Source organism: Haemaphysalis longicornis, unplaced genomic scaffold (assembly GCF_048455015.1).
Source record: "Haemaphysalis longicornis isolate Haplotype H1 unplaced genomic scaffold, Haemaphysalis longicornis Haplotype H1 scaffold_12, whole genome shotgun sequence".
In the NCBI taxonomy this organism is placed as follows: Eukaryota; Metazoa; Arthropoda; class Arachnida; order Ixodida; family Ixodidae; genus Haemaphysalis; species Haemaphysalis longicornis.
The window spans coordinates 106,340,769-106,368,178 of NW_027526225.1; the positions used below are offsets into that span (position 1 = coordinate 106,340,769).

The 27,410-nt window shown below is 47.8% G+C and overlaps 1 protein-coding gene across 1 annotated transcript in view; it reads left to right on the forward strand.

The window, feature by feature from the left end:
- The first annotated feature begins 1,649 nt into the window (after nucleotides 1-1,649).
- LOC144163202 (uncharacterized) overlaps nucleotides 1,650-27,410 on the forward strand; it is a 115,770-nt gene continuing 90,009 nt past the window's right edge. Inside the window, exon 1 of the mRNA XM_077694038.1 lies at nucleotides 1,650-2,099. Coding sequence (XP_077550164.1) covers nucleotides 2,078-2,099 — 22 coding nt within the window. The 5' untranslated portion in view covers nucleotides 1,650-2,077. The remainder of the gene's footprint in view (nucleotides 2,100-27,410) is intronic.

Here is a 27,410-nt window from a genome sequence, read left to right on the forward strand (position 1 = left end):
ATTTAGGTCGCTAATATTAGAAACCATCGTAGCTTTTCCTGAGAGGCAGGGCAGTGTGCAGTGAGCTTAATTTCCTTTTTGCAATGCAGTTAACTGTGCCTTATGCGTACCCGGCGTATAAGAGTATAGACTGGTGGGTGATAGGCAATCATGTGTTGCGAACAGGTTGCATCGATGTGTCCCTTGGGCCTGCATGTATACACTAACTGCCTGAAGTAGATAGGCCAACGTTCACTTTCCACATACTTTCTGATCCGGATTTTAGCAGTGGGACTGTTGTACAAGCCGTAAGTTCATCGCTGCAGGAAAAAAATACCAAGAAAAAGCGGAGCGCCCGTGAGCGCGTGCCTCGCGGCTACTGCCGAGTGTTCCCGCCACGCCTAGTGGGTTTAGCAAAAAAAAAAAAAAACTGGTAAAAACCAGGAGGAGCGATAAAATGCCTAGCCCTCGTGAGCGCGAGCCTCGCGCAGTGGCTCCCCCCCCCCCTTTTTTTTTCGGCAAAAAAAAAAAAAAAACACTCCAGCGCTGCCCTCAAGCGCTACCGCGCATGTAATGCTTGGTACGAGAAACGCGACGATATTGATGCAAACGACTATGATTATTGCTAGAACAGTGCAAAACAATGGATGAACATGTGAATGAACGACTTCAAACTTGTACAAATGCGCGATTATGTGTCCGTCAGTGCTTACGTGTAAAGAAATCCTGCAGCTTCGCTATGGTTCAAGTCTTGCGCGACATACTGCGAGCTTCGCCAGTTGAGCTGGTCACTGGTGGATGTCTGCAATGCTGAGGATGACTTTGCATCCACCACTCGCCGTGAGGAAGACGACGACCTTTTCGATGCTAACGAGGACGATTACTAGCACCGCAACTATGCAAATAAACAAGGATACTGAAACTTCACTATTGTGTCCACTAGCTCACCTCCAGCAGCTTCATTCAAGCCTTGTACGTGAGTGCAACGTTCCTCGGAATTTTTCGCCTCCGATCTCTGTATCACTCGTGCAAGAAGGCGTAAGTGAAGAAGGTATACTCATTTGGATAAATAGGGGAAAAAATTACCGGAGTGTCTTTGAAGTTTTTGCACCACGAAAATATTTCCTTGTTTCTTTTCTCATGGTATCTCCATGTTTCTAATGACTTTCAAAGATCATGCATGCGCTACTGTGTTCTTCTGTGAAATAGTTCCGCTTTATCGATAACTTTTCTCAACTTTAAACAGCTGTTCGATCAATTAACTCGCAATGCCGCAGCGAACTGTGACGTCTCGAACACTTCCTGGGGTAACGGTGACGTAATCTATCACTGAGAATTTACATTATAAGGCACGGGGTCCCATCCTAACACCGTGGACAGGAAAAGGAGGCTTGTAAAGCCACCTTGACATCCAGGACCCATTACCGGTCGCGCACGCAACGCAAGCCGCATCAACAATGCTCCGGCCGCAACAGCACTATCGGAATCGCTCGACTGCCAAAAAAGTCGCGCTTCGATTCTGATCCAGGCGAGGAGGGGTGGGACGAATAAAGCGGACCACCGGACATGGTGTGGCGACAAAACAAACAAACAAAAAAGGTGGGCGAGAGACCACGCGCTAGCCCCCGCCGAACAATACGGCCTGTCATCCGGTCGGGCCACCATTGGGCACCTCATTGGCGTGACGTTGTCGTTTCCGTTATCGCGTACGCTGACCCGCCCAGTGGCGTTGCCGTCGGCCGCCTCCGTGACTGCGGTCAGGCTTTTTCGGGTTCCGCTGGACCAGCGTGTGAGGCCTAACGTGTATGGATTGACTGTAGTACAGTTGGCGAGTAAGGTGTCCCGTGCGCTGTTCCAGGTGGCTTGGCGGCAGAACTGGCGCGTCAACGCACGCTGAATTTCTGCTGCGTCATCTGCTTCTTCCGTCGTCGCTTGACCACGAGTGGGATACGAGCGTCGTCATCGCGTGCTTGTCGGACGCCGCGACTTGGCCGGCGAAGTGCGCGGTGCCTGTGGTTGTCTTCGGAAGCTGGATTGCACCGGGAGCGATACCCATGCGGACACTGTTGCAGAGCTGGATGAGAAGCAAGAAGCGAAAATGAAGGCGACTCGAGGCCGGCGTAAGTATCGCCGCTTATTTCGTCTCTTTAGACCCGTGTGAGCTGGCGTCGATTTGGTTGCTAGCGCGCGTGCGCAGTAGTAGCACGTGCTTTAGGCCTAATGGTTGCAATTCTCGACAAAAGTGATCTGCTTCCTGTAGTTTAAAATGATTTACACCATTTTTGTCTATAACTAACACCCTTTGAAGGGGTGTATTTAAGGATAAAACACCCTTTAGAAGGTTGTATACTTGCGTTTTTGCCAGGATGTAAAGGTGCTATAAACGACAAGACACCCTCAAGGATGTCTTCCTTTGTTTTATTTTTTTTTGTTAGGGTGTAATGGGGATACTTATAGACAGCGCTTTGCACCCTTAAAAAAGTAAACCATTTTACAGCGCACAGTGGTCGGCGCACTTGTCTGTAAAAGCGATTCGTACTTCAGCTCACCGCATTGAAAAACTATATCAAGTGAATGCTGGGCACTGAAGCGCTTGGATTAGGCTGCAGAGCCGCGCGGTAGTTATTTCTACGTCGCTTTACCTCAATGCAGCAGAAGGCCGGAAGTAGAAAACCAGCGTTACAGACAAGTTTGTTGAACATTGTACGAGCTATCTCGAATTTGTAATGGATTTGAGCGTTCTCCAACATATGGTAGAACAAAATAATCACTTGGAGCCAATACATTTTGGCACTCCGTCTGGAAGGCATCATTCATGAAAAAAAGGGGAGATTTTTAACAGCGAAGGTGTTTAGCAAATCGTAATTTTTCGTGCCCGCAGTTAAAAAAAAAATCCAAGCGCAAGCACGTGAGCGCGTACCCACTTCGGGAGATTTTTCCAAGATTGGCCAAAAAAACTCCAGCCTTCGCCGTAATCGTGGCAACATCTGCTCGGAACGAGAAAGACACGTCATAGCGTGCGCCCCTCTAAGGTGATGTCCAATAATTATCACTTCCAAAAAAAAAAAATGAAGGAAGCTAACAATGACGGAGTGAAGGTCGTTGCGGCAGCGACGAAGAAGCAAATCGGCTGCAATAGTGGACTTAAACCCTCGTGATGGTCGGGAAGGTTTCGTGCAGCCTCGCTACCTTCAAGCCGTATGTGTTACCTTACTCCGTGTATTTTTCTGTTTACCATTTTTGTCCCATGGGGTCGGCGCCCCCGCTGTTTAGCTTTTCACGAATTAGTACTTTTACCGAAGATAATACTGGCGACGCGCGTCCTCAGCTATCGCTCGTTAAACTTCGCCGTGAGGCGTGAGACCACGTTTTCGCGGTTCTACAGGAACTAAGCCTTCGTCCGCCTTAAAGAAATCGAAGACTTTTGTTATAGCATGTGTACCAAAATAAAGGACGCAAAAGTCCTGTGCAGGAATTAATGTTCGTTTATGCGTGCTTCGATTTACTTGCGTGAGCTCACGCTTACTGAGCAATCCTTTTGTGTGTCGTAGGCATTTAAAGGGAAATCACAGTGTACCTTGCTCAACACCTCTTAATCTGATGGCAAAAGGTGAGAATTTAGCCGCTTTACTGGCACGGATATTCATATCACTGATAGTTAGAGGGCAAGCTGTTGATGAACTGTTTTGAATATAAACCCTACTACCCACTTTGCAAATGCGTCACGCTGAGCTTCTAACATTTTAGTCAGGGGGCACTATACTCGAAACTGTGTTCTTATGAATAGCGGTAAGACTTGTCTGCGTGTGCATGTCCGTGCGTTATAACCACGTACATATTTTTCACCTTCCGATTTCTTTCGGCACTGGACAGTTGAATTTTGAAGTTTTAGATTCAGCATTAGTTTCAGTTCTTCTTGGAACGATTTACGATGGGAGGTAGTTCGTATTGGCGACTTCAAGGTAGCCATAAGAAGTCGACAGGATTGACGTGCTTGTTTGACGTTCTTGCTTGACGCTGAAGTAGATAAACGGTTAACGGACTTTAGCGGAAGGTCTGGCAGCCACGGTGCGTTTTCCTCGCAGGATATCCAATGTTGAGCGACGTTTTTCAGTAACGAGAACGTTTTCTGACGACCTATAGGATAGTTGGAGATTACCCTCAGGAGATAGCGTTTAAGTTGCAACTGTACGTCGCAACGCGGGGCGTGGAGCTGACTCGCGCCTAAGCTCAGAAGTACGGCAATCCGCAGTGTTACTACATTCTTAAGCGCGTTAAACCCTCGTAACTCTTTAAACACCACTATTTTTTCTCTGTGTTATCTAAGTGCAGCAACGAAGTATTTTAGTGGACTGTGAACTAAAGCGTTGCAAAATAAGTCAGAAAAAAAGGGACAACCAAAGTTGCGCAGTCAGCATAACGTAAAGCGACAACTTAAGCGCACAAACGTCGGTGTTTTGGGGGTTTTTCTGAACTAAGAAAGCCCGAGTAGGAGGAATACCTTTGATGATAGGGAGAAGTCGGCCTGGAAGCGAGCTTGACTTGGCTTGGCTTGGCTCCATGTGGACATGAGAAGGGGGAAAATGAGAGAAAGGAGCGAAGACACGACAACGCACACAAACACCAAACTAAGGGCTTTGCCCCTATATCTAGGGGTCCAGGAATAGGCTCCCCCGCGTGCCAAGCGTTTTAGCCCTTTCAGTCACCGTGCATCCATATGGAGACGCGACTTTCTTAGTCATTTTACTCGTGAAAAAGAAAAGAGTTCATGCTGCAGAGCGGTGCGGCTGATGTTCGAAACATACGAAAGTGAAAGGTAGCACCATGTGATGTGGAATGGCGGAACCGCGCTCAGAAACATCGTTTCAAAATGGACGCCACCAAGTTTTGTTGGAGCTCCGGTGTGTTGCCGTCCTAAGTTATCTTTTACTGCGGCGTAAATTATTTATAAAGGCTAAAAACACCTCTTCCATGTGCAGAAATTATTATTTCACCTTCTTGTTTGTAAACTGCCTCAGGATATTTATTATTTTTTATAGGGAAAAGCAGGTTTGAGTAATGGTGTCTCCGTATGAGGACGCGACGCCATTTGCGTAATAAGTATTCTAGAGAGATTGCAATTTTTTTTCTTACCTCTAGACGCTTGACACTGCTAAACCTCCAAGTATGGGATTTTTCTGCAGTGAATAAAATAATTCGTGACTGAAAGGGTTAGCTGCTGCGATCTGTATTTGGTAAAATTCAGGATCTGTATGTCACTCCCCAACTAAATGCACTATCGTTCGGACAGCCCATCACCGTGTGCCTCTCCTGCTTGTTTCCTACCGACACTACAGTGTAAGATTATTTGCACCCTCAAAGATGCAAATAACTTTCTACAACTGACACCCGTACACCCTAGCAAAAAAACAAACAAACAAAGTATGACATCCTTTAGTGGTGTTTTGCCGTTTATAGACGGTATTCGTTGAAAAGTTCAGCGGTCAATTTCTTCGCTTGGCAACACTGGAAACGGCCACAGACATGGCCGATGCGCCACGGACACGGCGCAGCCTGGGCCACTGCGGCCGCACGCCGAAAAAGACACCGGCGTGCGTCATCTGCTCCGTTCCAATCCGATTCAAAACTGTGGCGCCAACAGAGATGTTATTAATCGCACTCACAGTGGACTCGACGCAATACTTTGTGTTCGGCGAAGAGTTTGTAACGTGGAACACAGTCATGTGTTTCACAGTCGTGCTTAGCATGGACAAGTGCCGCCGTCCCGCGGAGCCCGACGTAACGAGTGACGGCGCACTCACAAGGTTGCATGGAGGAGAAGAGGGGTGCCTGACCTGCGGGCCGTGCGCACAACAAACGTCGCCTAGCAACAGACGCTTGGCCACAGATATGGCGGCGCACACTTGGTTGCCTGCATGGATTCCACGCCATTGAATACCGAGGATACCACCCTTACAGCCTAGCAACGGTGTTAAGCAGGGGTGCTAAAGAATATAAGCATAGCAAGTTACTCTATACCTAGCAAAGTAAACAAGCCTAGCAAGGGTGTTAAGGGATATAACTACCTTCGACAAATGGTTAGTGCTGACCCCAACCACGAAAGAGAAAACCGGCGCAGAATAGGTATGAGCGGTTTGGGGAGCACTGGGCAAGCAATCCCAAGCAATCAAAAGTAAGCTACCTCTCTCACTGAAAAGAAAATATACAATATACAACCAGTGCATACAATATACAATCAGTGGTGAAGTTGAAACTTGGCGCCTTACTAAACATCAAACTTAGGCCGGCTCAACAGGCCATGGAACCAATAATGTTAGGAGTAACACCCAGGGACAGGAAACGAGCTTCCTGGATCAGAGAACAAACTAAAGTAGAAGACATCATAGCTCAAATAAAGAAAAAGAAATGGACTTGCGCTGGCCACGTAGTGAGACGGGCCGACAACCGGTGGAGAATTAGGGTAACAGAGTGGATACCCAGAGATGGGTCAAGTATAAGGGGAAGGCCATAAACCCGATGGAGGGATGAAATAGAGACATTCGGGGGTAGACTGTGGCCTCGAGCAGCGCAGGACAGGACTGGTTCACGGTCAGTGGGGGAGGCCTTCGTCCTGCAGTGGACCTGAGTAGGCTGACGACGACGACGATGATTATTATTACAGCCTTGCAAAAACACAAGAATGCATCCTTTTAGAGGGCGTTTCATCGTTAATTACACCCTTTCAAAGGCTGTTTTTCTTTGTTTTTTGATAGGCTACTGTGTAAGGGTGTTAATTCTGGACAAAAAGGGGGTAAATCATTTTTCGGGGTATAAAACCTTCTCAGGTGCTTCCACGTCGAGATAATTTTACACATTCAGCGCCACTTAGGGCATGTGAACTTCGGGTCACAGCTGCGGTTTTTGGTACTGAGAGGTGTAGCGGCCGGCCTCGATTCGGTAGCGCAGTACTCAGTCAATAGCGCCATAAAGCCCGTTTGGGCTGCTGCTTAGGATGCTAGGTGAATGCCATTTCAACGAAATAATTCTTATTGTAGTTACTGCCATGTTCTACGCGTGAGCGTGTACCACTTAGAATGCCTTCGTCGCGGTTTTATGCGTAAAATTTGGCAATCGGAGGCGTGTCATGGGTAAATGAGTACGCCTGTGTTTCAAGCAATCGGCATGCGTCGGCCGCTGTCGAGCACCAGCGTTGCTAGGCAACGTCGTTCTGTCGGAGTGTGAAGCCTGTTAGTCAAGGTCGTAGAGGGAAAGAATACAACGCAAACAAGAAAACGCGCTGCTAGTCAGTACCCAGGATAGTCAAAGTGTGGCGCTGCAGTCGGCGGGAGTGTTCAAAGAACGTCGTCTGCTACCGTGCATTACCCCCCCCCCCCCCCTCTCTCTCTCTCTCTCTCTCTCTCTCTCTCTCTCTCTCTCTCTCTCTCTCTCTCTCTCTCTCTCTCTCTCTCTCTCTCTCTCTCTCTCTCTCTCTCTCTCTCTCTCTCTCTCTCTCTCTCTCTCTCTCCCCCCCCCCGCCCCCGGCCTCCTGGAGCGCTACCGCACACATCCACCTTAGTAAAACGCACTTCAACTGTACGCGTGAACGTATGGGCCCTACCTTGGAGATTCGAGTGGCGGGTGTATGAAACTGGGTGATTGAATTTAGTGTACGCAGCGCCGAGGAGAGATCGAGGTTCGCAGAGCAGCTGTCGAAGCGGTATAAGGAACCAAATGGGCTCTCCTGGGATGGGCTAAAAACAATACAAATAACTAGAAAACAATAAGTGAAACAAGAGAAAAATAAAGTAGAAAATAATACTTAACAAGCAGTAAAAGAGTTCAATGAACAATGTGGATCGAAATGCGAGGAAGTATACGCTCACCCGATGCGGGTTCTGTTCGTGGAGCGACCCTCTACAAAACAAACAAACAAACAAAAAGGTGTTGTTTAGCGGGTCGACTCATGGCAACAAAAGGCTGAGTTCAGTGAAAGCAAGCATGGTAACGACACGGGCCGGCGCCTGCCCGAATGTTAACCGTCGTTGGCAGTCTTGTATAGTCACCGTATTCGTGTTTGTGGCGCTAAGCCTAATTTTTTGTAACTTCCCCGTAATATTTGTAACACTACTAAGCACTTGTGTATTAGATTCCCTATGGCTATATGCTATGGCTTGGGTTTATTGCTTTGCTAGCGCCGTCGTACCCGGCGATGTCCGGGTGGATCGGTGCAACGCATTTTCAGTCATACGTTGCTTGTTATAATTAGTAGTCCACCGTAGAGCTCTAAACAATTAGGAATACTCGCCTACTATCAATACATGAACTTCTGCCGGAGCCACGTGTTTATAGGGAGCGTCACAAACTTGTGTTTTATTGAAAACATCCCAAAACAAATTGCACGATGTTGGTGGCTTCAAACGACTACATAAGTGGCAGGGACGGCTGAGGTGTCATCTTTCGAGGATATTTTTCAGCGAGGCAAGCCCATACATGGCCAATTGTTTTCCTTCCATAGTAAAAAAATACAGCAAAATTAAGCTCCTTCGCCATAATAGTAGTGTACTATTGAAATTTAAATGCGTATATTCAGCATGTGTCACCTTAGCCATTTTCATTTAGGGGTGCAATCTCAAAAACCCCGCTCAACTTTTCACATGTTTGCTAGCAAAAATTCTGAAATTTATTTTTGCATTTATGTGGGGAGCATTTATGGGGAGGAAAATGTGGGGAGGAACATGTGGGGAGCATTTATGTGGGGAGCACTGATGTATCACCAATTTTTTCTTTTTTGCCTGCTTGGCATACAAACAATAGATAACAAGTGAGTAAAAACAACCTGCCCCGTTTGTAGGCCACAAATTGGTTAAAATTGGGGTGCGTCGATGCGCGCGTGTACCCTACCGTGGCGTTGGAATCGAGGCCCCTAGTTAATATTGTTTCAATGTCACCAATTCATCTACAGGTCGCCAATAGCGTGGATCACACTGCGCCTTATACCCTTCCCTGATCAGAACAAAAAATTGGCCGCGTATCTGCTCCTTTCGTTTTAAATGTCGACAGAAGAAGATAGTCGTTGCCGACATTTTCCAAGTAAATGCCTCTGTTCGTTTTCCCGCTCCCCTCTTTTGTTGTTCCTCTTGCGTCGCGCTCATCCCACGGTAAACGCGCTTAGGGATTGATCAAGTTGATTTAAATTTACCGCGTTCCACTCCTCCAGCCCGGGTGCCTCGATGCCAGCGCTCCGTGCGGCGTAGACGCGCGTGAATCGAGGCGACCTACTTCAACGTTTATAGAACCACGTTGCACTAGTCCACGTGCGCTCCATGCAGAACGTGAAACCTATATGGTGGAACCTTTCGGAACTGTTGCCGCTTGATTTCTTAAAACGCTGCGATGCGATGCGATGAGGCTTTGAAGGGGTGGGGGAGGCAGGAGGAAAAGGGCCCGAAACTGTCTGGCGAAGGGTGCCGACACCTTAGCAACGCTGCCAGAAGCTTTAGTGGCGCGGGCGACGGCAGGCGACAGTGTGAATTTTTTTTCTGCAGTGAATGTAGTCTTTCATTTCGCAAAAATCAATGAAGGAACACTGTAAATATCCCTTGAGTATAATTTTCTGTTTTGTATTTTCGCAGCGACTTGTTCTTGTTCAACAATGTTGACAAGTATGAACATTAACACCGGACTTAGACGCTTAGATTTGGCTGTTGGTATATAAGACTATTCCGAAGACGTCGTTTCACTTTGGCCTTGTGGCTGAATCGAGTCATAGACAGACAGACACACAAACAGACCAAAATTTCTGGGTTTAAGTAGCCCAAGAAGGACTATCGTCTATAAAACTTTGAATTAAATAGACTTTTGCAGGTTGAGCGTCCACATCAGCACTAAACTATCACCATGCTATAGCCCCTAGAAATTTGGCTAGTCTTCCCTCGGGTTCAGTTTTGCATTACAACGGTTTTTCGTCACAGTGATGAAAGCGCACGAAAAACAGCACGCCGGTCGACCACAGCGCCCTCTCAGCGCACTCGTGGCGTATGCCATTGAGACATTCAATAATAACAAAGAAAAAAAAAACTGCTGTTCTAGCAACTTTCTATTCTAAAGTTATTTATTCGCTTACTTTTTTTTGTCCGGATTTCTTCCCGGATCTAAGTTGTTGTTGTTGTAAACTTTATTAGAAAGGAAGGCCAAAGGCCAGGTGGGGGGGACGGAGCACTGTTCTTATGATGCCGGCCTCAAGGGTTCCCTTCAGAAGTCGTGCAGACCACTGCTAAATTGCCCGTACTAGGCCGCTTTTTGTGGCATAAATGGCGATTTCGAAGAGTGTGTCGTGGGAGAGGGATGTTGGGTCGATGTAGGTTGAGGTGTCGTGGTGTGGGGGAGTGAATGTACGAAATCGAGAAAACTTGGGGCAGTGCCAGATGAGGTGGTGGAGATCGGCTGCGATGGAGTGGTGGCAGTAGGGACATCGGGGGGCGTGCTGGGGATAATACCATTGTCGAATGGTCTCTGGTGCCGTACAGGTGTTGGTCAGGAACTTGTTCAAGAAGATCTCTTGTGCTCGGGTCAGGGTGGGAAGGAGGTGAGGTGGCCTGAAGGGGTGAGTGACTTGAGGCGTTGTTGTTTCAGCTGCTTGAATCTACGGAGCCTGATTGCGGGAGCGAGAGAGAGGTCATCGTCAGGGCAGTTGGGCCAGGGGTGGTCCGAGAAGGGCGGCGCCGGGGGTCCATCGGAGGCTATTGTGAGAGGGGCCTCCTGTGCAGCCACATGAGCTGCTTGGTTCCCAGGAGCGGCTGGTTCATGACCGGGGGTCCAGTCGATGCGGACTTGGCAGCCTGATGTTTGGAGCGCAGTGATTTGATGAATTATGTGATGGACAGAAGGGTGGGTGGACATGGGATGACAAAGTTCTTGGAGCGCTTCATATGAGTCTGTTAGGATGCGACGGTTGGGGGGAATGGGGAGATGGTAATCGTACATAAAGTAGTCGAGAGAATCGTGGATAGCGATGAGCTCCGCGTCTGTTGAAGTAATATTGGGTATACGGTGATATTGGACTCCCATGATGGATAAATTGTCCGGGCTGATCCATGCTGTGCCGACGTGTGGGTTTATGTGGCTAGCGTCGGTGTAGACGTCAGTTTCACCCGGTCGTTTAGTTGAGGCAAGACGTCGGCAGCGTTGCTGTCGAAGCTCGGGCTTCCTGCGTCTAAAACTGATAGATTAGCGTCGTCTGTTTGCACGCCTCGTTTATCTGTTGTCATCAGCACGCTGCCAGCTCTGCAGTGAGCAGACTATCATAAATGTGAACAGCACTGTTCATTGTTTGAAAATTCCTATGTAACCTTATTCATACACGAAAAGGAGGCAAGGAATTAATAATGTCAGGAAAAGCTATAAGAACAACCATTTATTTTTAAAGAATGTCTGAGTAGCAGAAAAGGTGCCGGTAGACCAAGAGGGCGCGGTAGTTGATTGGTGTGCAGCCTGCTGGAGGCTTTCATCACTAAAAGTACCCTACTGAAGGCCTCGGTCGGCAGACCAGTGAAATTTACAGACTATAATATTACACGTTATTGCCAGCGAAAAAAAAAATGTCGTTTTTGTTCTTCCCTCCTTCCGGGAACATGTCCACTCAGGGGATTCGCAAGGAATTAGTGGCTTTGGGGAGTGAATGTGCCCGTTGAACAAAACTTACGAAACTCTGAATCCGATACGTACAAGTTGTAGAGTAGGGCGTGCCTCGCGCTGTAAGAGGAACAGGCGAAAGTAAAGAAAGAGACGCAGACATAGTGAAGCAGAAACGAGGAAGTTCGAAGTAATTTGCTCGAAAAAAGAAAGTGAAACAAGAGACGCAAATACGATGTAGCAGCAAAAAAAAGTTAGCTATCATCAACCTTCATAGGATGTGAGCAGGCTTAAGTTTCCCGAGGAACTCCTTGTTTTTCTTTCTTCCTTTTTACTTGCTCTTGTAGAAACCAATCCAACATATATTGAACGTGTATTTTAAGCGTACTTGGCCCCTGGCACACTCCTTCAGCACAACGCAAAGCACTAAAGGCGTTGTTTGAATACCTGGACGAGATCGGCGTCACTGAACTGATTTAAACTACTGAGAACATGACGTTCGTCGAACTGTTCACACAAACTACATGATGCCCGTTTTTTTTTGCATTTTTTCCTTCTTCTCTTCTCTTTCTTCTGCCCTGTATCTATAGGGCCTTTTCTACTCTCCCCTACCCATTCCCCCGCCCAGTAGCATGTCGGTGGTACGATTGCGGCAAAACTCTCGGCTTTCTCCTCTAATAAAGAGCTTTCTCTCTCTCTCTCTCTCTCTTAAAGGGGCTATGGAGAAAAGGTAGAAGTTTGTGTTATTCGAAAGACTTCGTGTTTTGCCCCGAGCCCTTGTCCGGAAGCAAACGATGCTTTATTCACTGAAAAATTAACCAATTTAAGTTAAAATTTTGATTCTGCCGCCAAATCGTGTGTTACTGTAACGTCGGCGATGATGTCATATCTGGTGTGGAGCTTTGTTTGCCATTAGTCAACCTTCATGGTGCCACCCATACCGCGGCCGGCTGTTTTCTGCCTTTGTTGTGGACTGTATTTGTACCTAGATTGTTTTTGTTAAAGTAGAAAATAATCGTTCCGTGAAACATGGTGTTCGCTCGTCAAATATGGTTACGTAAGACACTGTCGCTTACTCCAATGGGCCAGTGTCGTCTGAGACAATCCCAAAGCTCCGCAATGCTGTGCAGCTAAAACAAGCATAGTGCGCCCAGTATACCAACAGCAGCACGCATCGGTACTTCTCTGTTTTCGTAACTTCCGCTGTTTACTCACCGTTCTCACTGTTGTAAAACGAATGTGCCCTAAATTTAAGTAGACATAACTCGTTCGGCAAGCTTATAAGCGCTGCTAATTTGCGTTTGCTTTTCCCGGCCTCAGCCACTCGCAGAGCTGTCACGTATGACATCATAGGTTCTGTTGAAGGGAATGAGCCAGTGGGTCGCAAGGCCGTTCCCTTTTTTCCTAATTATACAGCTTATTTGAGCGAAGTTTATCATAAAGGTGGTGTCAGTATGATTTTACAGAGGCAATCTTTCGGATGGACCAAACTTGTGTTTTGTCTGCATGGTCCCTTTAAAGTAAGTAAAAGAACGCCGGTGCCCCCGGTTTTATGTGTTATGCCTCAAGTGGTCGCAAAGGTTTCCTTCGTTGAACGTGGTTGACATTCATGCCAGCCAGCTGCATTCAAAGGTTGAAACTGTCTTGCCTGTATATACTTCGTGTTAGACTATTATTTTAACTGATATTTGTCCAGGCGGTTGAATTAATTGACAGACGTTTAGGCAGCCCAAGGAAATAACGGGCGTTTTCTTTTTTTCAAAAGGCTCTGTTTCACAGCACAACGCGTGTCGTTGCGACGCCTATGGACGGAATCGCTGCCGGAATCATTCAACCTCGTGTCCTCCGCATTCCGCGGTTTTTCAAAGACACGCAGGTTGAAAACTTCAGCTGGCGGGTATAAACCATACGAATAGCCATTTAGCCGACCTCGCCTAACCTCACAGTGCCCCACGATCAGCCGTGTTAGCAAAAGGGCCATTCCCAACCGCTGTCATGCCAAAGCAGCACCGTAGTAGCCAGCTGCCCAGGAAAACCTTTCCCGGCATGCGTGATGCGAAACAGACTGACGGGTTCAGCTCTTTCCCCTTGAAACGTGACCCGGTTCTCGTTTCCGATGCTATAAGGTCCTGTGGGGGAGGGGATACGTCCAGTGCTTCCGGTGTGGTCGCCGTCTAGACGCACTGCCGCCCTTTAACTCGGTCAAAGGCACGCACGTGCCTCCTCGGGATCAGCATAAACCAAAGGCTCACCGGGTCAGGGATCACTTCTATTTTGTTTACCAGCTTATGGGCTTGATCGCAGTCGGTATTCGTAGTTCGGTGCAATGCGTCTGACGTTGTTCACCGTAGCTTGCCGCAAAAGGAAGCGCATCGCTATTTCCTGAAGCGGTTTGCGGGGCTGCATCATCCTTATCATCACCAGCATACCTCAATAAAATCTTTGGACTTGGTACGTTCCGTTTACCGTACCTCAGTAACCATTCCCCTTCCATGAAACGGACGATCCGCCCGTAGTTCTTCATTTGCCGTTGCAATGCTGTACATGACCTTATCGAGGTTACACAATACTCTTCGGTGGTTACACAACACCCTTAAAAAACGGTCTTGGCACTTACTAGCACAACATTAACCAGTTACTTGTAACAGTATCCACTACATACTTAGTGCGTTTACTAACTGAGATCATACATAAGCTATTAAAAAGCTACGCGTGCCAGTGTGGATTGGCTGAGCGCGCAACATGACATAGACACATTCAACACGCAAATACCACACTGAGAGAACAAATATATTGAACAAGAAAATCAACGGGATGCACGCGGAGAGCGAGTATAACTCACTTACCTTAGAAATACGTCTGCTCTTCCTGCTTTTATAGCCAGCATCGGGATGTCCTCGGATAGTGTCAGTGGGCTTCTCGCTAAAAAATCGGATATTTTAGCGATACGATAATATTAGAATTGTGCATTTTAATGTCAGCATATACAAGTCAGCATGTGTATTTGCAAAAACCTCTTAATCGTGATTTGGGGTGGCAAAAGCGCCGTAGCTATTATGCTCAATAATTCATAGAATTTTGTTACTATCAGTAAATGTTAGCATCAGACAAGCAGCAGCTACTAAGTGCGTGGTCTAGATTTGTAACGATAGCATTTAGGTTCCATACATAGTGGCATGACCTATGTAACGTTCTGGGGGTAGTAAAGTTCATAAGCAGTTAGTAAATACAACCCGTTACTGCGTTTGTACTAACATTTCTGGTAAGAGTGAATGACTAAATATCACGCTGGCACCCATGGTGTATAGCGACGATGATCTTCACGCGCGTTGCTTGCTTGAGGACTGCTGCTTTTTTCTCTCGACCGTGCGAACCGTAGACGGCTAGGGAACCACGTCCGGTTGACGTTTCTTGGGCAATATTGCAGTTATCTGAAGATCGATAACCCCACTCGAATGCAGGGTGGGTTTGCTAGAAAACAAAGTACCCTTTCGCACCGCATTTACGCAATCGATGCGAAACACTGGCTTTAAGATATATAATTTCGTTCCGATTGATTAAACTTAACCTTGCTAAGCACTAACCTTCTCTCTTCTGTAAACTATGAACGCCCACCGCGGTGGCTCAGTTGCATGGCGTGTGTTGCTGAGCCGATTTACGATTCTCCGCCAGGGAGGCCGATGTGCTGATAGAGGGAAAAAGGGAAAAAAACAAATGCCGGGTCATCTCCACTAACATGATACCTTGGGAGAGGGGAAGGAGGATGTGTATTAGTGTATTATTGGCGCCTTGGCGTTTTTACAAACGGAGATAAAACCGTTGGGGGGTAGATTGATTGACTGAAAATGTCTTTATCCAAATGAAAAGAAAAAAAGAGGAAAGAAGGTGTACAGCTTTGGTGTAGAAGTTACGAAGCGCTCCAGCGCGAGGCATAAACGAGCGTCCCGGTGTTTTTTTAGCACGCGCTACGTTCTAGCGCGAGGCGTGAAGGAGTTTCCCGGTGTTTTAGTAAGGCGACTACATGAGACGACGATTACGACAACAGGAGACGCCAACAGCACCAGCCCCTAAGGGGTTTCGCCGCTAAAAATGGCTGCGGATTGGCTCAGCTAACTTTCGATATGCCGAGCGAAAGCTTGGCTCAGCCTGTTTAAGTGTTGGTTTTGCTTGGTTAACCTATGATTCAGCTGTAATTATTATACTATTCGTCCAAGACTTGCCTTTGTCAACGGTTGTGGTTCCGCTCCTGGCGTTTTCCGAGCCGAACGGCTCCCTCTTCTTCAGTCTCCGAAGCTAGCCTCGCCCGCTTGGCATTTTGGTACCTGCCCAGTAAAGCAGCTCGCCGGACGATATCCGCGGGGTGGTAGACGCCCCTTGCCAACGACGACTCAAAGCCTCCAGCTCCAGCGCAACGCTCGGACAAGACGGCCCGGCCTCGCTCTCATTCATGGCCAAGCTCGCATGCACCCGGCGAGTCACGGGGTCAGACGCTTGCTTTCATATGAGCTAGAGGACATGCACTCCACAGTAATTGGTTGTCTGTCCCTTTAACGAGCTTGGTTAACGGCTCCGGCGCCACCATGTCAGTTGCTTTTAATTCGGCAACGCTGACGATTGTTGTATAAATAACTGCCGGTGTTCATGCAGTGACCATGGCAGTCAAGTACTGCACCACTTGTTTTATTATGCCTGTTGCAGAGCACAATTCACAGTCCATTTTCCGGAACCAAGCTGCTCCCGTAGACGCTCATATAGTACTGCCAGGGTACGGCGATTGCGGAAAACAGTCACCCTAGTAATCGTCACGTCGTCTCGCAGACATTCAGGAGGAGGTCATGGCGGTGACGACAGTAATGATGGGTACGCCGTGATACACAAGCGCCCGTACTGACGTAGTAAGTAGAGGAGGGAACAAACTTGAGTCGGGCATACCAATTTGACAGGAGCGCTGATCTACGGCTGCCTTTCATGAGGATCCGTGTATCAACGGCGCTACACACCACTCCTGGGTAATTTTTTTGCAGCGTGAGCTACACTGGACAAGGTTGAGCAGTTTCGCGCGGCTCCTGGAGAGCCGTGCTGAGAATACGCGAAGAGCAGTGACGTCACACGGCGCACAGAACGTTGCTCGCTGCCTGGCGTCTCTCACAAACCCCACGCGCCCAGCGTCTTCGCCGACCTCCGTTCGGCACGTGATAGCCCGGTCCACTTGATTATCATGCGAGGGGTGGCCGGGTATGGAACCGATGGCTCGTGCGTCGCATCAACATCGGCGTGCGCCTGTGGAACCAGCTTAGCTCTGGAGCGATTGGTGACACTGCGCCGGAGCCGCTTGATAAATATACGTGTCACATAATGCGTATACCGTGCGTGCGTTATTGAAGCAGCAGTAAGCATGATAATCAAGCTAATCCTAGACAACCAAGAAAGCTAAGCATAACCAGCTGAACCTTAGCTCACGCTACGTATATCCTCGCATAGCCGAGCTAAGCCACTGCTAATTTTTGTTAGATAGCAGGTGGTCGTCATGGCAACGAAGGTGGTGATTGACGTGTAGTTATACGTCTGAGCGAAGGGCCAAATGATACCACGCTGACTTTGCTAATTTCGTACGTACACGCACGCAGATTGTTTCAACAAGTGTAGCTCCTCAGGCACCTGCACGTTACTGTACCATGAACGGGGCGTCGCGAATTTTTTCTTGCACCTCCTCTCAATCCTCCTTACCTCATCCTGCCCTTCTCTTCTCGGAGGAGGGTAGACTGGGGCGGATTCTTTAGGCACGTCGCGAACGCCCTACCCTTGAAAAGGAATCGGCGCGCACGCCTATCGGAAGGAAGCGAGAAGAAGCGTCAGCCTGACGAGAGGCTCCGGGGACGCGAGCAGGGGCGCACGATGCCGACGGATCGCTTCCGGCAGGAGACGCTTGGCGGTCGCCGCAGTCAGCGGGTGGGCACGGCCCCACGCCGACAGCAGGCGCCCCGTTAGCGCGCGATGCAATAAAAGCGCCGCTCCACGGCTACGGCGCCGCGACCACGAGCGCCCGGAAGTGTAGGCGTTACATCCGGCGACTGTTCGCCATGCGGACATGACCGCCAGATCCAGTCAGTCGTAGATCCGATCCAGGAACTACCGGTTTGCGAGCGGGGTAGGGGGGAGCTGCGGAAAGAAAGAAAGGAGGAGGAAACCGACACGTGTGTTGGGGGGTAATGCGCGAAGCAAACAAGAAGCACAAAAGTGATGTTGAAAGCATAGATGGCGATGAAGCGAGCCGTGTGTATACACTATACGGGACTGGAATCGGGTTAGCGCTCTGATCCGTTACGGAGTTCGTTCGTCTGACCAGAGGGGCCGTAAAATGGTGGGAAACGATGTGTTCATCCGTCGTGTCGCATGCTTGTGAAATGCCGCCGCTGACACGGTTGCTGGTGCTGCGGGACTGGCTAGCCCGCTGGGATTCCGTTATGCGGGACCGCTTCCGTCCCGTCGGTGGTGGACACGTGCTGAGTGAGCCGGCGATGACGCGTGCTGGGCGACACTTGGTGAAGCGTCGTTGTGAAGAAGCGTGGTAGTGCGGGCTTGTAGGTACATATTTTACAATTGAACAACAGCGCTTAAACGGGACAAGAGATTGACAGTACAAAGCGCTGACTACCAACAACAAGGTTTATGTCCTCGTGGCGGTATATATACCCTTATATATTTTTTCTTCCAGGGTATATATTCCGCCTTGACGATATTCCCGTTTAAGCGCTGCTGTTCAATCGTAATGTTGTGAAGAACTCCGCGGGGCAAGAAACTAAATTGGTTTTAAGCGACACTTCGTTAAACGCGGTGATGATTTGTTCTCTGCGTACGCTGCGGCGGTGAGCATGAAACGACTAAAAAAACGATATATCGAATAAAGCGATTTTGTTAATACCGAGGGTTTACTGTGTTTTCAAGCTACTGGTGGGCACCATGTTTTGAAGCTGTTTGTTATGAAGGTGACAAACAGGTCGAGTCGCTGCACTGTAGTTTGGATATGCTTATAGCTGCTTTTTCCAGCAAACAAACAAACAAACAAACAAACAAACAAACAAACAAACAAACAAACAAACAAACAAACAAGCAAAAACAAACAAACAAACAAACGAACAAACAAATGAACAGACAAACAAACGAACAAACAAACTAAAAATAAATAAATATGAATGCTGGTCGTTCATTTAAATAATTGACCATCCTAACTGTTACGTTTTAATCTATTAACTGATCAATTAATCGGCTAGTTTCGTTTGCAGACTTAACAACTAAGGAGAAATTTACCCCACCTTCCCGCGAGGGGAACCCTGTGGAGATGCGACGCATCTTGGGGGTTCACTTGGTGTTTCCGTTGGGTTGATTCTCTAATTGCGTGAAACGTGTGAGGAACGCGTATGATGTATTCTTTATTTAACACGCGGCGTAAAGTTAACGATGACGGCCTTGTGGTCGCTGAAGTGTACGGTTAGTGGATGGTGAAGTAACGGGACCAACGTGCAATTTGCAGCGAAGATCAAGTCTATGCACGTGCCCGAAATCGGAACGCCGGAGCTGGAACGACCGCGGCTATGACGCAACGGGGCGCGGCTATGACGCAACACAATCCAATAAAATCCACTTTAATCCAATCCAATCCAATCCAAGCCAAGCCAAGCCAAGCCAAGCCAACCCAATCGAATCCAACCCAATGCTCCTCGCGAGAGAGTGTTCACTATCGGAGAGGAGAGGGGGTGAGCGGTGGAGAGCGCAGCTCGCGCGGCGAGGAGAATGGGGGAGGGGTGTGGACGGACAACAACAACGCCGTATGGAGGGACAAGGCGAGTGAATGAGAGGCAGTCGCATCTAAAAGACACTCCGTATATCTAGTTGGCCATGTTTCTTTCTTTTACATGACGGGAAACGAGGGCCTGGTTAAGTGAGTAGGAAATCAAAACGGGCAGTTAAGCTGCTTCTGTGACCGCATGCAGTGGCTGTGGACACATCGGAAGCTCATGTGCTTGTTCGCTGAGTTAGGGAAATACATCAAAGGGGGCACTGAAAAGCCGAGGAAGGAACGAGCAGATGAACAACGTGCCTAGAGTTCAAAGCCCACTGTATTCGGCGTAAAAAAACGGTTTAAAGGAAAATTCCTATAGAAATTACTACTTCATGACCCACGGACTTAAAAACCCCCGTGCACCAATCCGAAGAGCTTTAAAATTACACATCAATGCTCAAAACGGCCTAGTTTGCTTATTTCAGAGATATGTCCCCGCTGTACCAAAACGAAGAACTAAAACTTGCTTGCTAGACAGTTAGCGCCACGTAGTGAAGACTGGTTAAATCAGAATGCGTGTCTTGTTTATTTTTATCGCACTAAGGAAATGATATATATTACTAAGAGAAGCAAACTAGGCAGTTGGGAATGTTTCTATGAATTTGTAAAATGTTTTTTATCGACACATGATGCTTCTTAAGCCCGTGGGTTAAGTCCCATTAAGTCGCATTATCCCATTAAGCTTGTTAAGTGCCATAGGAATGTTATCAGGTGAGTCCCTCTTAATAAGCTCGGAAGCGACGAAAGCGTGAGTTCATGCAGCCAGGTCATAGTCTGTTTTCCGTCCGAATATCTGATGCATGAACTGTTGCGAAACTGGCTTCGCTGTGATGTCTTGAAGACATCTAACTTTGCGTGTAAGAGAGAGAAGGCTCGTTATGGAAAAAAAAAGCAGAGAGTTATGCCGGCGTTTTCAATCGCCTACATGCTTGTCTACTAGGGGTCTGGGATGTAGGGAAAGCAGGCCCTAGAAAGAGGTGGGCAGAAAGAAAAAAAAAAACACTGGCGTGGCTTGACGTGCTTGACGGACTATTTTGTAGATTGTGCCCCAGAATTCACAATTTTAAAATTTGGCCAATGTCCTCCAAAAACGAAAAAAAAAACTTTTTAGAGTCTGAAACTGCTTTGAGGGGCAAGGCCACGCTCCTAAGACAGTCTTCAAAGTTACCAGCCCTTGATCTAGGCGTTCAACATCTTAAAATAAAAACGGGATCTTGGTGCCAAGTGGGCCACACATTCTAATAAAATATGTCCAACGGTTTCTAAGGAAGAACAGTTGTCGCAGTACGGGTTGGTCGTCAGTCTGAGGCAAAAAAGGTAACTATTGGTGTAAGCCGAGTTCAGTCGTAGGCAATTATATAATGTCTCTAGCCTGTGAGGGAGCTGTCCTGGAAGTCTTTATTTCAATTCAGGGTCAATCGCGTGCAAAAAGACTTCGTTATTCGGTTGGTTACACCATAGCCGGTTTCTTGCAGTTACTGCAAAGCGATGCGCCAAGGTAGAAACCTCTGTAAAGAACTCTTTATGGTATTTCCTGTAGTTAAGACCCATAAGGGGCCCCTTCTTAGGCTTTTTGATTTCCAATAATACCACAGTAGCCAGGTATCCATTGCCATTTTATACTGTGTCCAGCAATTCAAGCGAGGCGGTGAAGGTAGGAGACATCGGAGGCTGCGGTACGGTGAGGGGAAGACCTGGTCCTCCTTGACAAAACTTGCAGTGCCGCCTTGGAGTCTGTAAAGATGCTCCACTGATGCGGCTGGTGCCATAAGATGTAAACAATCGCTTCTTTAAGGGCATAGAGCTCAGCCGCTGTAGATGACGTTGGTCACTCCAGACGAAATGAAAATATTTCACCGGTGAGTAGCACGAACATCCCATATGAAGAGCTTCGCGGGGTCGACGATCCATCCGTAAATAGGTAAGTTCTAGCCGAATGCATTTTATACATGTATTCTAGCACGAGATCTAGTATTTCAGTATGCGGCATTGTCTTCTTGGGGCCAATTTCAGCGATTCGACATTGAATTTGTAAGGGAGTAACGTTCCAAGGAGGAATATGTGGAGGCATTATTTTTTGGGCTGACTTGAAATTAACAGGGGTATACTGCCAATTGCTTGGGCGAATCCACAGCTCGAGCAGCTTGAGGTTACCCGACTTAAAAAGGGATTTCTTGAGTGAAACCGATGACTCAGGTGCACACGGAGAGTTTCCTGTTTGATAATCACGTCAAAAGGCAAACAACGTGTCTCTGCAAGGGTTCCAACACTCGAAGATCCCTTCAGAAGCCCAAAACAGATGCGGAAATTGTTGTTCCTTGCTGCCTCAACACTCTTCTTGCTTGTATCTGATATTCGCTGAAGGACAGGGAGGCTGTACTTCAGCAGACCATCCACATAGCCGCTGTGCAGCAAAACCATCGAATGGCAATCACTGCCCCATAGTAAATCCGCAAGACATTTAAAAACCTGAGTGGCCGAAGAAATTTGGGCCCGTAAACGTTTAACCTCGGGTGACTAGGTCAAGTTGCGATCTATTAAAATTCCAAGAAGCCTCTAAACTCCTGTATATGAGAGTGCGCGGCCGCCTAGAATCAGTGGATAACAATCCATGTTTTTTCGTGTGAAGGCCACGGCTAAGCTCTTATCTGGGTACTGTTGAAGGCCACAAGCTGCGAGGTAGCTAGAGATGTTATGGAGGGCTTTCTGTAGGCGCTGCTGTGTAGATCGTCGAGAAAGTGAGGCACACCAGATACAGATTTCATCTGCATATAGCGTCATCTTCCCTCCACGCGGCAGGACTCGCTTGAGTGAAATGAGGGTCAGGTTGAATAGCAGTGGACTTAGCACAGCACCTTGTGGTACACCGTTTTCTACAGCGTAGTAAGATGTGAGCCGCTTGGAGTAGACATAAAAAGCTAGCTACCGTCCATCAAGGTAGTTCACTATCCATGCGTATATCCTGCCCCCGAGGCCATTGTTTTCAAGAGCGGCAAGGATTGCTGCGTGGAGGACCGAGTCGAAGGCAGCTACGATGTCCAGGAAAATGGCGGTTGGAGTGCAGCAATTGATTTACTCTAAGATAGAGGACACTAGAGCGATGGTGTTATCTATCGAAGATCTGTTTTGGCGGAAGCCATTCATTTCTTGGGGTAAAGTTTTTCTGCTCTCAAGAAACCAGATCATCCTTGAATGTATCATTTTTTCCATCAATTTTCCAACACAACTGAGCAAAGCAACAGGCCGGAAAGATGCGTAGCTTGTTGGCGCTCTCCGAGGTTTTAAAAGTGGGACTATTTTTGCAAGCTTCTATTCCGGAGGCACTTTCCCTCTTTGCCATATTGAATTATAGAATTCCGAAGGACGCAGCTGAGAAGGCCGGCACAAATAATCTATGTCCTCATAGCTGATGCCTTCATGGCCTGGTGTGGAGCGCTTGTTCGCATCGGAGAGGGCCGAAGAAAGCTCATCTATTGTAAAAGAAAGGTCAAGGGCTGGTTCCGACACTCCCGACTTTGTAGAGGATGACAGACGCGCAAGTCGGGGTGGAGGCGTTGATGACGTTGAGAGAAGTTTGCAATATTCCTCGGATACTTCTTTCAAGGGAACGCGCTCGTGCAGCGAGAGGGCAGTGAACGGATGTAGCTGCTGGCTGCGTTTGCGCATTCTATTAAAAACTCCCACCTCCCCTCGCGGGAACCCCTGTGTAGATACGACGCATAGGGGGTTCACGTTGCAGCGTTGGACAGCGGAGGAACGGCGCTGGAACGATGGAGCGGAGCGGCGCAGGCAGCGAATTTTATAGCGCGCATAACGGTGAGGGGACGCGTCGGCGCCAGGGCGCCTGCCGCGGTTATGACGCAACACAATCCAACACAATACACTTTAATCCAATCCAATCCAATCCAAATCCAATCCAATCCAAGCCAAGCCAAGCCAAGCCAAGCCAATCGAATTCAATCCAATCATAGAGTTTCATACTAATATTAGTATGAAACTCTATGAATCCAATGCCCCTCGAGAGAGTGTTCGCTACCGGAGAGGAGAAGGGGTGAGCGGCGGAGAGCGCAGCTCGCGCGGCGAGGAGAATGGGGGAGGGGCGGACGCCAACGACGACGACGCCGACGCCGGATGCAGGGACAAGGCGGGTGAATGAGATGCCTTCGCATCTAAAAAGACGCCATATGCGTGTCAGAGGTTGCCTGGCATTCAACGTAGCACAGAAGCTCCTCCAACGTTGCTGACGTAGCTTGTTTAGGTGGCGCTTGACATGTCTTTGCTCTCGTAGGGAAGCTCGCAAGTCCCCCCATACTTTTGGTTCTTAATGAGTTTCGCTCCGCTCGTCTTCGTATCGCGCATAGTCTTTGATACTCGAGATCACTTTTTGGTATATCGCGGCGCTTGCTTAGGCTGCGTGTCGTTTCGCGCAAACAACATGCAATCGCGCTGGTGAGTTCGTCGTCACCAGTCTGAGCTGTCACACATCTACTCGTAGCACTGGTAAATGCGTCCCAGTTCGGGCAGTTCACTTTCTCAAAGCGCACGTTGATTGCAAAGCGTCGCTGTTTTCGACGTTTCATGGCTAAGCAATCGTATTAGGACTATTTCCGCACCCCACATAATTTGTGTGACTTCAATGCACATAATGTGCTATGGGGGAGCACGCACACAAACGCAAGAGGGAAAAAACTGGCTGTTAATTAGCCATGCTGTTGAGCCATTGAATGACGGCAGCATAACCTACCTGAAGTCCCCGAACATCACCAGCTGCATTGACCTGTCATTCGTCTCATCTCAGTTTGCTGGGCGATTTACATGGATCACCGACGTAGAAACAAGAGGAAGTGATCATTACCCACTTTTGATAACCGCCCTCGACCAATCTAACAGTGAAAGATCGAACGAAAAGGCTTACAGCCCTACGAACAGTGCACGTAGTAACTTTGGGTTGAAGGCTTTGCACAATTGAAGCTAAGGAACAGCGCTGCCTTCCTCGCTATTTGTGGCGTGAACACGCAATTTTAGGTGAATTACGACTGCAAACGTTTCTCCGAAACAGAAAGATGTTACACGCTGCGACCATAAGCATGGACGACACACGAGCGACGGGCAGCGAAGCGGTATGTTTATCGGGCGCATTGAATTGTCGGGCGCATTGTCACTACTCAACAACAGCCGTTAACAGCACATTAATAAGCAGCACTGACCTTTTTTTTGCGCCTTTTGGCAAAACTCCATTTCGTCCAAGAGTAAATACTGCCCGAGGATATGGAGAAATACGAAGTTTCACGCCGCATCCAAACTGGTAACGGTTCCCTCCAGTCTGACCAACAATTTCTTTAGTAAACCTCAGGCGCATTACTCGAGCAATATAGAAAACCGCCGCGAAACGCCACTGGTGTCGCTGCATGCGGAAGAGCGTAAAAATAGCAGAGTAAACGCTGAAAGATAGTGGCGCTGCTATCGTATAAAGTGTTGACGCATTCCCGTTTTTCACTCATCGTCCTTGTACCAGTTGCAGTCCCACTTTACCGTGTATCAATGCAAATAGCTCTGCCGCGCGGATTCCGACACCAGCGCATGGCATGCGCTGCTGGACTGACGGCCATTTTGTCATGGTTTAGGCCAACTTTTTTCTTCCTCGCGCCTTGAGCAATGCGCACCGTGGCCACTGGTCAGTCCGCGGAAGAGCTCACACAAATTCGGAACCCTTGGTCGCTTCTATTTGATTCGGAAAATATCAATATGCCTGAGAGCAGACGTCTACGCGCAGCTGAGGCTGAAACAAAGAGCTCAGATATTAGCCACTTTAACACGTTAGTTTGGTCAAAAGTTGTTTCTAGCCGCGGACCGCGAGCATGTGCGATATCTGTGCATAACTTATGATGACAGCTTTTCTGCGTTGTTTACAGTGTACACAATAGGACGCTGCTTCATTGACTGCGTTCTGTTGACAAGCCTTTCCATAGCCTATAAAATATACTGCGACGCTCTTTGATACCCACTCTATATAAAACTACTTTCGCATGCGAAGGCCAAGTGTGATGCAGCTAATTAGCGGGTAGTAATACGTCGGCCCTCTTCCCAGCGATTTTCACTCCTGAACGCCGATACTGCAGGAAAACAGCAACCGCGGAGCAGCAGGAGAAGGTGGGTCATTCGGTGAACTTTAATTACTACTACAGGGCACAACATAAAGAAAGTTGGCACTGCGGATTTTATCGTCACTGCAATGCCTAATTCGGAATAAGAATGCCATTTTAGTATTAATACATAGAAGGTAATGCAGATATCGCGTGGTTGATTTAGTGGTTGATTCTCCTTCTGAATTGCACCCAGTCAACCGTTTCCTGCAAAGAGGCTTTCGCTTTTGCTGGTGGAAATTAATAGCCCGCACGAGGCGAAAAATGCAAACGAACTTCCAAACATATACCTGCATGCGTAGAATGCGGTGATCAGTGTAAAATACGGCGCAATCACGACTCAAATATCATGGACTAAGTACCTATTTTACGGCAGGCTGTAGGCATATACATTCCTATAAAGCATTTAAAACTGTGCACCTACTACAACACAGCGAGCTGATAGCTGAGCGTTGAACAATAACGGCCGTTTCTGTGACGTTTTGTGAACTGAATGCACAACATGTAATAGCCTAAAACAACTATTTCGTTGTGAAGGGGTTCAGAAAAGCACCATGAATTTTCCAGCACTACAGCAGTTATGGCTTCGCCCGAACGGCAAAGGGGGAAACGGAAGACGTTTAGCCCTTCTCGAATTCAAGTCATTGGTGATTTCGTACTTCACGCCTCAAATTAGCTAAAAACGATGCTCACGACGCGTGTTAAGGGCACATTAGTAGTAGAAATTGAGAGGAAGAAATGGACGCGGGCATGGGCACGTAATGCGAAGGCAAGATAACCGGTGGTCATTAAGGGTAACAGAGTGGATGCCTAAGAGAAGGCAAGCGGGACAGAGGGCTACTGAAAGTTAGATGGGCAGATGAGATCAAGAAGTTTGCGGGGATAAATTGGTCGCAGTTAGCGCAGGACCTGGGTAATTGGAGATTAATGGGAGAGGCCTTTGCCCTGCAGTGGGCGTAGATAGGCTGGTGGTGATGATGATGATGTTCGCGAAAGCGTTTCGAGCGCCGAAGACAACCTGGAAAGGGGTTCCTGCAATTTTTATTCTCGCTAACATTTCCTTCTCTCCCGCTTTTAATGATTTGTACAGTGTTGTTATAGAATTGGGAGTTTGTTTTCTGTAAAAAAACATCAGTGGAATACGTCTTATAAAGGTGACCTGCTGCAAGACAGCTTCATAGATGTCGGCGAAGTTTATTATATTGTGAACGCGGTGTGTGGGTGTATTTTAAAGGCGCAACTCCATCTTCGCCAAAAGAGCACCAAATATTGATGCGGTTCATCGTTCCGCGGCGGCCGCTTTTCTGATGGAGGCGAAAAGCAAAAACGCCCGTGTGTACGAGATTTCGGCGCACGTTAAAGATCCCCAGGTGGTCAAAATTAATCCGGAGCCCTCCACTACGGCGCGCCTCATCGCCTGCGTTGCGTCGGCGCGTTAAACCATACAATCATTCATTCATTCGGTTCATCGTTCCAGTTGATGCCCAAAACAGTGTATACTTCACTGCAACGCACTAGTTGCGCTGAACAAGACACGAGCAAAAAATATACAAATGAACTCCCCCCACATGTTAACTGGAACATAAGTGGAACAGTAACTGCATCCTCCGACAGCGCCTCCCCCTTTATTTAGTTCCGGATAAAAACCCCAAACATAAAGAAAACAAGTGGACTGTTCCAGATAAGATTCACTTATATATTTCGTTCCAGTTATTTTTCGTTCGGATCCGCATAAAAAATGTGGATCACCCTTCTTAACTGGAACTTACATGGAACTAGATTAAGAGTGTATAAAGACGGCTGTGATGAATGCATGGGTAACTCTTTGCCGCTTTTAT